Source organism: Myotis davidii, unplaced genomic scaffold, assembly GCF_000327345.1.
Source record: "Myotis davidii unplaced genomic scaffold, ASM32734v1 scaffold892, whole genome shotgun sequence".
Taxonomy (NCBI): Eukaryota; Metazoa; Chordata; class Mammalia; order Chiroptera; family Vespertilionidae; genus Myotis; species Myotis davidii.
In genome coordinates, this window is record NW_006284341.1 from 676,905 (window position 1) to 690,532 (window position 13,628).

The window sequence follows — 13,628 nt, forward strand, 5'->3', positions numbered from 1 at the left end:
AGGGGCGGAGGGCCGTTTTCAGGCTGGCTAAGCCCCCCAGTGAGTACCCTCACCCCATGAGGGTGTGGCCAGCCTGGGTGAGGGGCTGATGGCTCTTTGCAGGCTGGCCACAACCTCCAGCCACCCAAGCTCCCAGTGGAGGCTGGCAGGAAGCAGGTATCTGGGATTTATTTGTCTTCTATAATTGAAACTTTGTTGCCATGAGCGGAGGCCTCAGCCCGCTCAGGGCTGGCGGGAAGCTTGGCTTCCTCCATTGCCCCGGCAACCAAGCCTCCTGCTCGCTCCAGCTCTGTGGCTGCTGGCCGCCATCTTGGTTGAGTTAATTTGCATATAGTCGCTTTGATTGGCTGGTTGGCATGGCTTGGGGTGTAGCGAAGGTATGGTCAATTAGCATCTTTGTCTTTTATTAGTGTAGACTAGAGGTCTGGTGCATGAAATTCGTGCACGGGTAGGGTCCCTAGGCCTGGCCAGCGATCAGGGCCAATCAGGTTCCCTGCGTCCCCGCCTGCACGCCACCACTGCGCAGTTCCCCCTACCTCCCTGCCTCCTCCTCCCCTCGCTGCCACCACATGGTTCCCTGCCTCCCTGCCTCCTTCCCCCTTGCCACCTGTGCACCCTGCCACAGCTGCTGGTCACCCGCCATGTTCTGCACCTCCCCCTGGTGGTCAGTGCACATCATAGCAAGCGATCAAACTCCCATTTTCCTGGTTGAACTCCTGAGGAGACACTTTGACTAATTAGAATCATTTGACTCTTCATAAAATACCTCAGGTGTGTGGGTTACATTCACAAGACCTGCTGAGGGGCTCAGTTGTTCATGAGAAGGCTTCAGCACCCTGACAAAATCAAAACACCAGGACTCAGGCCCCTGGAAGAAAGAGCTAAGATGCTTTTCCTCAGACAGGAGCCAAGAGATAGGATTTGGCATTTTCTCTTTTTATTCTGCCATTTTGGTTTCGGCTGTCAGATGTGTTGTCTCCCTGCTGATGCACCTGCCTTGGGGTTGGCCTTAATGGGACCAAAGTAAAAGGGAACTATATATATATAGCCTTTTATATATATAGATGGTAATCTGATACATAAACTGTTTTCCTGAATTCTGTGAGCTGCTCTAGCAGATGATTGAATCTGAGGAGGGAGCTGTGGGAACCTACAATGTATTTAGCCAGTTGGTCAGAAGCACATCTGAAATGAGGGCAGTCTCATGGGACTGAGCCCTTAACTTATGAGATCTGACTTTATCTCCAGATAGATAATGTCAATATTACATTAAATTGTAGGACACCCAGCTGATGTTCAGAGAATCAGAGAATTTCTTGGTGTGTGTGTGTGGGGGGGGGAACCTAACACATTTGGTGACTAGAGTTGAGAATGGTAGAAGAAGAAACAGAAGTGTTTTTCTTATTCAACAGTATATTCACAATTTTTAGATCTTAACTCCAAAAGGCATGGTTATCAAAAAGACTTGATCCAGTCCCAGTATCTTTGGAGTATTCATGCATTCATTTGGTTTTTCCTTTCATTTATCTGAATTTAAAAATTGGATATGTAAGATGATATCATTGTAACTGTTCTTTAAGACCATTTCACCTTCCAAACAAACTTAATCAGTAGCTGTCAAGACTCATGTTACCAGAAAGACAGCAATGTCATCATAGTGAGTGCCCCTTACTAGCACAACCCTGCACCTGTGTCTTGTGAATTGGGGTGCCATAGCCAAGTGGCCCCCAATTCACAGGTACACAGGTAAATCAATCTTCAGGTTTTACAAAATTGTGACTTATAAAAATCATTATAGAATGACTCTGTTGCTTTAAATCATTTTTGTGTCTAAACTGTCTGATAAACCATCTTTTACTGTAATAGTTCTATCAGCCATATTTCCAAAATTTATATATTACTTCTTTTATTAGATTTTGCTGTCACAATAAAATATTTTTGGAAAATTATTTGTTTTTAACATTTAGTCTTTAAGAATATATTTCTAAAAAGAGAACTTCTAGATACTTCAAACAAAAAATTTTGTAACTATTTTTTCCTTTAAAATATTTGAGAATGGTTTGTTATATTTTAAAAATGCAAATGAAATAGTTTTATGTTATGTATTAAATTCACATAAATTTAGATAGGCAGCTTCAAAAACATACATCAAGAAATAGTGCTGTATATTATTTACATTATTATCTCACATCTCAAAATAAGAATTTCATGGCCAGTACTAGAAAATATTAAAATGACCATCCTCCTCCAATCTAAAGGAGGCAGCTGATGAGTGATTTATGAATGAGTAGCCAAATTTGTATAGCATTTTACTTTTTCAAAGTGTTTTCACATTGAGATCTGGGAGAAGTTTGGGGTCTATTGAAAAAGGGAAGTGTTTCACACATATTCTCATTGGAGTCCTGCACAAGTGTTGTGTCATCATCTCCAAGTTTTCAGGACTGCAATAAGGATCTTCTTTCCATTAGATATCTGTACACAGGAGATCAGCAGGCAGAGTTTATTTGTAGTAGAATTAGAGCATATTCTTTTGTTTGTGATATCAGCCTTTATCCTTCTCCTCTCAGCTCCTGCAACTCTGCTGAATTGCATAAAAGAAGTTTCTTGATTGCAATTTTGAAATTCTTTAATATTCATTCACTACAGGTAAAAACATTTTTTTAACGTTTTATTAATTTTTTACAGAGAGAAAGGGAGAGGGATAGAGAGTTAGAAACATCGATGAGAGAGAAACATCGATCAGCTGCCTCCTGCACACCTACTGGGGATGTGCCCGCAACCGAGGTACATGCCCTTAACCAAAATCGAACCTGGGACCCTTGAGTCCGCAGGCCAACGCTCTATCCATTGAGCCAAACCAGTTAGGGCAAAAACATTTTTTTAGAATAGGCCTCACATTGTGTTACTCAAAGAGAACCCATGACATTATATCCATTCTGAGTACTGAGGTGGTCCTACCTGGTCACAACACCCTATGGACAGCCACAGTATCCATGAACCCTGGACCAAGCTGGTAGAAGTACAGTGAGTTGTTGCCCCATCTTTGGCGATATATCTGTCCACCATGAAGCCAGGAAATTTCCAGTCTTGCTTATTAGACATTCCCTATCTAATGACTTGGCATTCTCATTGCTGGATTCCCTATATAAGCTATGAGACTTTCAGAAGCCTCTGCATTAATCAGAGACTCCACCTGCAATATGAGTGTGCAGCTGCACTGATAATGTTTAGTTCAGATGATCAACAGCATACACACATACCTGTTTCTTCTGCTCCTCTCTTAAATTCTCGTCTTTGTGTAAGGCCTTGGGGTCAATCAAAGGTTCATCTGCTCTTTGTCTTTTCCACAGTTTTGGGTGCTGATACCAGGATCCATACCGCATCTTCACGTGCTTTGGTCTAGAAGTATTCTATGGAAAATAACATAATTCCTGGTTTCATTCGTTGTTGGGTTTTTTGTTGTTGTTTTTGGTGTTTTTGTGTTTTTTGGCGGGGGGGGGGAGGGCATTTTTATAAAAATTTAGCTTATGAAAGCAATTTTGAATTTATTTTGAATTTATGATTTATCCTTGCCAAAGTATTTTATGAAGCTTCAGTATGCTTTGATTTACAAAGGTAACATGAAGAGTTTGAGATTGAGAAAATAATGTGGTGGTTAAGCATGGTCTTTGGATTTAGAGATATCTGGTTTCAAATCCAACGTCCTCCAGTTAGCAGATATTAAAGTCGACGGGCAAGTTACTTAAACTCTTCATCTGTAAACTAAGATAGCAGTACCCACACATAGGGTTGTTGGGAAGATCAAAGGAGAGAATTATATAAAGCAGCTAGAAATCATTAAAAATCACATATTTCACCAAAGGGTAATGACTTTAAACAACCTTCAGTCAACCAAAATGATAAGTTACTAGCCCAACACTGTGCTCAGCCTTGTAAAAATGCTATCCAACACCCATCTCTTGCCTCTTTAATTAGAAGAAAAAGGAGGGCCCTGGCCATTGTGGCTCAGTTGGTTGAGCATTGTCCTGATTCTCGGTCAGGCACATGCCCAGGTTTCAGGTTGGATCTCCAGTTGGGTGTACACAGGAGGCAAGTGATCAATGTTTCTCTCTCACATCAATGTCTCTCTCTCCCTCTCCCTCTCTCTTCTTCTCTCTTTGAAATAAATAAAAACATATTTTTTTAAAAAAGAAGAAAGAGGAAAACAACTAGATGCCATTCCTTTCTTTCTCCCATTTCTCAGTAGTGCATCTGTTGGTTCATGCTGGATACTATGGATACTATGGATGCAATAACCACATATTGTCTCATCACAAAGGGGAGGCGGGGGCTAATGCTTGGGAGTGACAAAGGTACATGAAACACAAATATCCGGCCCTTCTCTCTTCTCACTCACATTTAAACTATGAGGTGGAATGTGTCGGGCATCAAGGGTCCAGCCAGATGCACCTGTCTAAAGCAGAGAGAATGGAACAGGACAGAAGGAGGGAAATCCCTCTCCTCAGATCTACATTAGCATTGTGATCCCTCCGTTCCAAGCATACTGACCTTCTGGCTGTTTCTAGAGCACTCCCTTCATGCTTTCACCTCAGGGCCTTTGTACTCACTATTCCTTCTGCCATAATGCTTTTTACTCAACACACTCACACGACTTACTCCCTTACCTATTTCATGTGATCTTCTCAGTAGTATACTTCCTGACTACCCAGTTTAAAAATTATAACCACCTCACAATAGTCCTGTCTTCTTTCCCTGACTCATGTTTCTCAATAGCACTTATCACCATTTGAAAAGCTCTATGTTTTTCTGATTGTTTATTTCTCCTTTCACTCTCTAAACTGCAAGCCTCTGGGATTGTTCTGTGCTACATCCCACTGGCATCTAGAACAATACTTAGGATACAATAGGTGCTCAGTAAGTAATTGTTGAATTAAAGTCCGATTCCTTAATTTGGGCATTAGTGATATTTTGAGCTGGATAATTCTTTGTAGCATGCCCCAAATTGGGATAACCAAAAATGTCATCTCCAGACATTACCAAATACCTCGGGATTGGGGGGCAAAGTCCCCCTTGGTTGAGATCCACTGAATTAAAGGAAGGAGGGAAGGAAAGAGAGGGAAAAGGGAAGGAAGAATTATTGAATCTACACTATGTTATGTTCTTGGGTGACTGGTGTTCTTTCAAGACTCAGCACAAGCATAGTATCTCCTATGATGCCTTAACTGTGCTTGGTGAAATTGATTACTTCTTCTGTCCTGTACAAACCATGACATCATTTCATTGTAGTTAATCATTTACCTGTTGATCCTACTGGATTCTAAGCTCCTTAAGTGCAGGAGATAGTCCTTCATTTGTCCGAGCATTTTTTGGCACATAGTAGTAGATGCTAAGAATTATTTTTTGAATGAATATATAAACAAATGGGTGAATGAAAATACTAGGGTAATTCATTCATAGAGGCACCTAAGAGGCACAGATGGCTGTGAGAGATTAGCAGTAAGAATGAATCAAAGGACCAGGAGAAACCCATGGAACAAATTGTCATGTAAACTGTGCCTAAAGAGAGATACAAGCATGTAGACATTGGAAGAGGGTAGTTCAGGCAGAGAGAATATTGTGAGCAGAGGTAAGGTAGTGGGAAAGCTCAGAGTTTTAAAGAACACCAAAGAAAAGAGTACCGCACGCCTGAGAGAACATGGGGTAAAAAAATACACATGGGGACTTCCATCTGGAACAGGGTAAACAGATTTACCTTCCCACCTGCAACAAACAAACAAAAAAACAAACACACACACACATACAACCAACACAGTATTTTTTTAAAAATGTGTTTACGACACTGGACATCAAATAACAAATCACCATGATCCCTGAGAGGCAGGAAACCAACAAGATAAACCCCACAATTGACAGGGCTCACTGCCTGGATAGTTTGCAGCCCACAGTGCAGGGAGGGCCCAGGAGGAGCCCAGTGGACTTCGAGTTGAGGAGACAGCACTGAAAATCCAGGAGGATGAAGGCAGCTACAGTTTGCAGTCCAGACTGCAAAGAAAGGGAATTCCAGAGGTTTGCACAGAGTGTCTCTCTGTGCATGTGTGGGAGGAAATTACCAGAGGTCTGGGAAGAAAGCAACCAAAGGATTAGAGAGAACAGTGCCCAGCACGCATGGGGCAGGGACAGTGCCCACTCCCTCCCGGAACCTAAGGATTCACAGGGCACTGGGTAGAGTACACTGGGTCCTGCCTCAGCAGTAGGGAATCAGCCGTAGACGGAACATTACTTTGGTCCTTCACAACAGATCTTAAAAGCAAGACCCAAAGGATCAAACTTTTCCAAATAGCTTTAACTATAGCCTAAGACAGTGATTCTCAACCTTCCTAATGCCGCGACCCTTTCATACAGTTCCTCATGTTGTGGTGACCCCCAACTTCATTGTTACAAATTGAACATAATGAAAGCATGGTGATTAATCACAAAAACAATATGTAATTATATATGTGTTTTCCGATGGTCTTAGGCGACCCCTGTGAAAGGGTCGTTCGAACCCCAAAGGGGTCGCGACCCACAGGTTGAGAACCGCTGCCCTAAGACAAAACTCAAGTTTATAAGAACACAAAAATGCCCAGAACCCAAAAAGATAAAATTCATCTACTCAAATATCACCAGGCATGTGGAGAGGCAAGAAAACACAATCCACAATGAGGAAATACATCAAGGAGTAAAACATATGCAGAAAGAACAAATATAAGGATGACAGAAGATTTCTCATTGGAAACAACTCAGCCAACACGACAATGAAGCGACATCTTTAATAGCAACTCACACAGAACCAATAGATATGTTAGAATTAGCAGACAAGAACATTAAAAGAATTATAATTCTGTACGCTCAAAAGATTAGGTAGAGACACAGAAGATATATATATTTTTTAAATGTATTTGTATTGATTTCAGAGAGGAAGGGAGAGGGAGAGGGAGAGAGAGAGAAAAACATCAATGATGAGAGAGAATCAGTGATTGGCTGCCTCATGTGCCCTGACTGGGAATTGAACTGTGACCTCCTGGTTCATAGGTCAACACTCAACCACTGAGCCACACTGGCTAGGCCAGAAGATATATATATTTTTTAAACCCAAGTTGAACTTCTTAAGATAACAATTATAGTGAATGAGATGAAAAATACATTGGCTAGGATTAAGAGCAGGTTAGACATAGCAGGAGGGAAAAACATTAGAGAATTTAAAAATATAACAATAGAAACAGAGAGAAAAGATAACAAAAAAAACTCAACAGAGCAGCAACGAGCTATGAGACAACTTTATGCAGTCTAACAACATGTAATTACAGTCCTGGTGTTACAGAAAACCAGAGAAGAACCAAGCAATGCTTAGAGAGATGGAGTTACATTTATTATTATTATGTGTGGGCCCAGAGGAAAATGTCTCTCAAATTCTGGATGAAATCACACAGGAATTTCCTGTATTTATACCATTTTACCTTCGCTGTCTCCCAAATATGGGGTTTTTCCGGTTCCCTTTGCAAGTTCTTAAAGGACCCTATGTGCTAGGGCTTTGAGACCTCAACCAAAGGCTTGGCCTGATGCCAGCACTGCTAACTTTGTCTGGAGAATGTTTAATGGCCTCTCTGAAATAGGAATAGTCTCATTTTCCTTATTATTTAAGCCAGCAAGCATTTTCAGAAGCCAGAAATAGCAGGGTTAAAATTTCAAACAGCAGTTTTTATATAAGATGGATGCTTCACTGGGAGTTGGGTTGAGAGACCAACAACTGTTTTTTAAGAAATAACAGTAAAACTTTTTCCAAAACTGATGAAAACTATAAACCCATGGATCAAAGAGACTCAGCAAACCCCAACTACAAGAAATATACACCAAGGTATGTAATGATCACATTACTCAAAAACAGTAACAAAGAGAAAATGTTAAAAGCAGCCAAGGAATAAAACATATCCAGAAAAACAAAGGTAAGGGTGACAGATGATTTCTCACTGGAAACAACTCAACCAAGAAGACAGTGAAGCGACATCTTTGAAGTTCTGAAAACAAACCAGCAAACCAAACACTGGGAACCGAGAAAAATATAACAACAAAAAGATCTTGAAAAACCTATGCAGACTAAGGCTGTTTTCAGACAAACGAAAGCTGAAAGAATTCACCACCAGCAGAAGGACCATGTGGAAATAGATTTTGAACTTTTGCACAGTGACCTTCCATCTGCCAGTCAGAAGTTCAATTTTGGCAATAACCACAGTGGTTTATAAAGAAGAGTTTGTGCAATTATTTATAAGTACAAGGAATTGAGCAATTTCATTCAGGATAAGCAGGGGTTCAGGCCACAGGTGTGATGGACATAATTTTTCCAGCAACAGTTTGCATTTTACCCTTTAGAAAGATGAGAGGAAAATGGGAAAATTTAAAGAGTTGATATCAGTGATGGAATGTGTAGTTTTCATAAACCTTATGCAATAGAGTTAGGGAGAGAAAACATCATGTATGGTCAGTCGATTGTGTTAGATTGTAAAGGACAAGGTTAATATGTCCAAAATGTTGGAAATATAGTATAAAAAATGATGTGTAAAATACAGAGAGTAGCTAAAGATAATATATAGTTTTTCACTTTTAGAGAAAGGAACTATCTCCCCACCCCAACTCCCATTTAGGCACTCAAGTCTTCGTTGGATTGGCACATTTGACTTGTGTGTATATTTGCACTAACACATTGTGTAAAAAAGCAGAAAAGCACTTAGGGGCCCACAATACTTCCCTTTGGAATGTAGTGTGTTATTTCTCCTCTCTATTACCTTGTTCTACCTTCACAGGAAATTGGTATTGGGAAACTGAGCAAGTTATTAATGATCAGGCAAGCATGCGATCAGGAATGATGGTGTGTAGTCAGTTAGACTCCCCTAAAAACTCAAGAATTCTTTGGACATAAAATGAACAGTGTTCATGGTCATTAACTGCAGCATTTTACTGTTGCAATAATAAACATTCATATATATTTCCACTGACAGGATTTCAACATATAAAACACATAAAGAGATTATCTCAACCTAGAAAACACATAGAATACTAATGACTCTTCAGATATGAACAATAAAGCCAATTCACATGCCTTGATTGTATAACTGACTTTGTTATATGTATTAAATATTCACTCACTTAACAGATACTTATTAAACATTAAAAGAATTCAAGAACTCTACTGAAAAAGACTGGTGCCCCTTATAGTACCAGAATTTAAGATTTTAATAAAACTTTAAATTTGATCTTCAGTCTTCTCCCCTGTTGTAATTACCTTAGGTTCTGGCTCTAGTTCCTGGAAAAATTCTGACTCCTGCTGTTTCCTGAGCCCGTCTCCCTTCCTTAGTTCCCCAGGAATCTCGCCGAGCTTCATCGGGCGGAGCGTATTATGGCTGACTCCCCTCTCATAGTTAATGTCAAATTGCTTCATGATGTACTCTTCATCAATCCTCGAGCTTCCCTGGAAGAATATCACATTGCACAAGTCAAGGACGGATGGTGAAATGCTCCTTGCTTTCTTCTTTAATCTAAGGGAGGCATTTGACCATGGCTGGAGAAGAGGTAGTTTGGAGAAGGAGAAGCTCAGTCAGCATTCAGTGAAGACAAGAAGCATAGTTGACCCTTGAACAACAGGGGAGGGGGCTTAGGGGGGCTGACCTCCAGCACAACTGAAAATCCTATGTAGCTCCTGACTCCCCAAAAACCAAATTACCCTTGATATTTGCAGGGAGGAGAGGAGGGTTGGTTCTAAGACAGTGATGGCGAACCTATGACACGCGTGTCAGAGGTGACACGCGAACTCATTTTTTTGGTTGATTTTTCTTTGTTAAATGGCAGTTAAATATATAAAATAAATATCAAAAATATAAGTCTTTGTTTTACTATGGTTGCAAATATTAAAAAAATTCTGTATGTGACACGGCACCAGAGTTAAGTTAGGGTTTTTCAAAATGCTGACACGCCGAACTCAAAAGGTTTGCCATCACTGCTCTAGGACCTTCCCACCACACCCCTCACACACCCCACAACTCCCCAGCCTATCCCACCCCCTGCCGTGCTCAAGTCCCTTCTATAAAATGGTGTGAGTCAACCCTCCACACCTGGACTCCCAACCATGGCTAGAAAACAGTATGGGCATTTTTTTTTAAATCTGCGTATAAATGGGCCAGCACAGTTCAAACCATCTTGTTTAAGGAGGTCAACTGTATTTGGGGCCTGGAGGACTTTGCCTTAAGAGAGAATTTAGGACCCGCAAGAAGCAGTGAGTCCCTGAGGAAATGAATGGGCCTGGGGAAAAGTCAGTCTGTTTGACCAAAGAAATTTCTCCAATCCTTTAGAGCAGTGACAACCCTAGAGGTATTCTCCAGGCATGTCTAGAAAAGTGTTTGTTCTGCTCGCAGACCCTCATAAGGGAAGCTGCCCCATCAGGGCTCCCACTGAAGAAGGTGGTTTTAGTCACCCATATTTTGTGTACAGAACAACCCCTTCTGCTGCCTTCCCCGGGCACAAGAACATTTAAGATTTTAATATAACTTTAATTTTGATTTTCAGTCTTCTCTCCTGTTGTAATTACCTTAGGTTCTTACATATTTTGTGCACAGAACAACCCCTTCTGCTGCCTTCCCCGGGCCACAGCCGGTGGGAGTGGAGATGGGTACATAAAGAGTAGCTAATTGGTAGACTGACCCTTGGCCTATGATGTGGCTAAAAAATAGCTTAGATTTGAAGGGCAGCAGAATATGCCACTCCAAAATATGCCTCTGGCATAAGAACTATTTTGAGTTGATGGTCTTGAGACTCAGCAGACAAAACGGGAAGAGCTCTGGAAACAGGATAGAAGTTACCCTTTTGTAAGAGACATTTACATTTATAGGGAAATCTCCAGTTGTAAGGGTGTCTCACTCTCTGTACCAGGAAGAGAAGGAAGACTCTAAATCATAAGAAATGCTTATCAATGGAGAAGGCACATACTTAAGTCTGCATAGCAAACCTCACTCTAGTTTACCTACCTTTCCTGGTCATCTCCTTATAACTGGCTCCCCACACACGTCTTTCTTTTGTCTTGTGCTGAAGATGGTATTTAAGCCTGAATTCTAAGCCACCTGGGAGAGTTACTCATTTTCCCTTGGGTATTTCCCATGTATATATGATGTATACGTGTTAATTAACTTCTGCTTATTTTTCTCTTGTTAATCTGAATTGTGCTATAGGAGCCCCAGAGAGAACTTAGAAGACTAAAAGGAAAGTTATATTTTCCTCTTCTACAAACTCAACACAGTCCCACTTTAGAAAATATAAATTGGGGAGCACAGAGAGAATGAGGCCATTAGCAACTGAAGCTGATGTTGGGGTGGCATTCATAGAGAGGAGCCATGAAATAGAGTCAGGAACATAAAGGGAGGAGTAGCATCGAAACCAGGGTGAAATAATGATGAAGCAGAAATATAGCAAGCAGAGTCAGTGAGGTAAACAGTAATGCAGGGAAGGAAAGTATAAGCTAATGCCATGGAGAAAGCACCACAGATGATGTGATGGGGCCCTAGGGAGCATAACTGAGGTAAAGATGAAACCTTGGTCATAAGGGACTGAAAATCAAGCTTGTCACCTATAGAAAACACTTCTATTATAAGTGGTGGGAGAGTCATAAAGATTCCTTTATGACTTTGCATGACTTAGATGATAGCCAAACACTGTTTTTTAATAAAAGTAACTTTGAATGTGACTTTAAAAGTTGTAAGTATTACTACTAACGTACAATTGAAGCAGCCCAGTCACAGAAGTCTCTCACTGATTTGCGGACGTTTTCATTAGGAGTAGGACCATCTTTGTGGAGCGAATCCTTTGCACTGGGCTTCTCTTCAGAAAGCGATTGGCGTGGCTTCTTCGACAGAGGAGTCTTCTTGGGACTAAAGACAATGGAATCATCAAATATGATCACTACAATATGAGCCACCATGAATCCAAATGGATTTCAAAAGGTATCATGGGGGAAAGCAGATCATAAAACAAGTATTTCCAACAGTTTCTTGCAAGCTCACACTATTTAAATTTTTCAAAGATTCCATTCCTATTATCAATAACATAAAAAGAATGACATGATTAGTTATAACAATTAAAGCTTATATATCATTTTACCATTATAAGGTGATTTTTAAGATTATGAGTGCCAGTTATTAAGACATGCGCCACGTAAAAGCATAAATTGCTGTGCTTGGAGTCTGCCACGGCCTCAGACAATCTGGACAAGTAGGAGACATCCTTGACCCCTCTGTTCCTCATCCCTAAAACCTAGCCTATTAATAAGTCTGATGGATTTTAGTTCTGTCTTCTCTGGACTGCTGCAAAAGGCTCCTCTCTGGTGTCTCTGAATCTTCTCTTAGGATCCCCAACCCTTAATCCCTAACCTAGTCTCTAAACTGTAGCCAAAATAGTCATTTCAAAATATAAATCTGATCATAATCAGCCACTCTTCATCCTTGATTATACCCTCGTCAGTGGCTTCTTTTTAAGAACTGAGATACATTTACAGACCATAATAACTAGCTAATGGCTCACTGAGGGCCAAGAATTTAAAGATGCTCCCAGGGCCACACTAACCCACAGTTGGAGTCTCCAAGGAGATCCCTTCACATAACGCTGCTTCCTCTTCCCCACCCAGGATCTGAGCAACTTGAAAAATAATACAAATTATTACTGACACCAGCCCCATTGGAAGACATGGGTTTAGGTCCAAGAGGACTTGCTCACTGAAACCCAGAAATGGGTAGACTGTCCAATCCTGTCCTGAGCAGGGCGATTCCCTCAAGAAGGAAGAAACAGAGGAGAGCTTGCTTCCCAGTGAAAGGGGAAAGCTGAGATAAGTATCCTCAGTTGTTCTCCCTAAATTTACCAGGGGGTACACTCGGGCCAGAACAGTAGAGTTCCGGTCACCTTGAGTCTCACCCTCACACACATGTATAATTTAATACAGTGCATTTTCTCTCACTCCAGGTAGGTAACTTGTGCAACTAGCAAAGCTCTACATGTCCCTTCCGAACACCCTGACCATGGGTCAGTGGCTTCTTTTTAAGAACTGAGATACATTTACAGGCCATAATAACTAGCTAATGGCTCACTGAGGGCCAAGAATTTAAAGATGCTCCCAGGGCCACACTAACCCACAGTTGGAGTCTCCAAGGAGATCCCTTCACATAACGCTGCTTCCTCTTCCCCACCCAGGATCTGAGCAACTTGAAAAAATACATGAGGAACTGTATTAAAGGGTCGCGGCAACTTGAAAAATAATGCAAATTATTACTGACACCAGCCCCATTGGAAGACATGGGTTTAGGTCCAAGAGGACTTGCTCACTGAAACCCAGAAATGGGTAGACTGTCCAATCCTGTCCTGAGCAGGGGGATTCCCTCAAGAAGGAAGAAACAGAGGAAAACTTGCTTCCCAGTGAAAGGGGAGAACTGAGATAAGTATCCTCAGTTGTTCTTCCTAAATTTACCAGGGGTACACTTGGGGACCAGAACAGTAGAGTTCCGGTCACCTGAGTCTCACCCTCACAAACATGTATAATTTAATACAGTGCATTTTCTCTC

General features: G+C 41.1%; 1 protein-coding gene across 1 annotated transcript in view; it reads right to left on the reverse strand.

Moving 5' to 3' along the window:
- FAM47E (family with sequence similarity 47 member E) overlaps positions 1-13,628 on the reverse strand; it is a 29,441-nt gene that overhangs the window by 5,718 nt on the left and 10,095 nt on the right. The window contains exons 3-6 of the mRNA XM_006754543.2: positions 13,102-13,114; positions 11,798-12,009; positions 9,317-9,502; positions 3,261-3,410 (exon numbers count right to left, since the gene is read on the reverse strand). Of these exons, the coding sequence (XP_006754606.2) occupies positions 3,261-3,410; positions 9,317-9,502; positions 11,798-12,009; positions 13,102-13,114 (561 nt within the window). The remainder of the gene's footprint in view (positions 1-3,260; positions 3,411-9,316; positions 9,503-11,797; positions 12,010-13,101; positions 13,115-13,628) is intronic.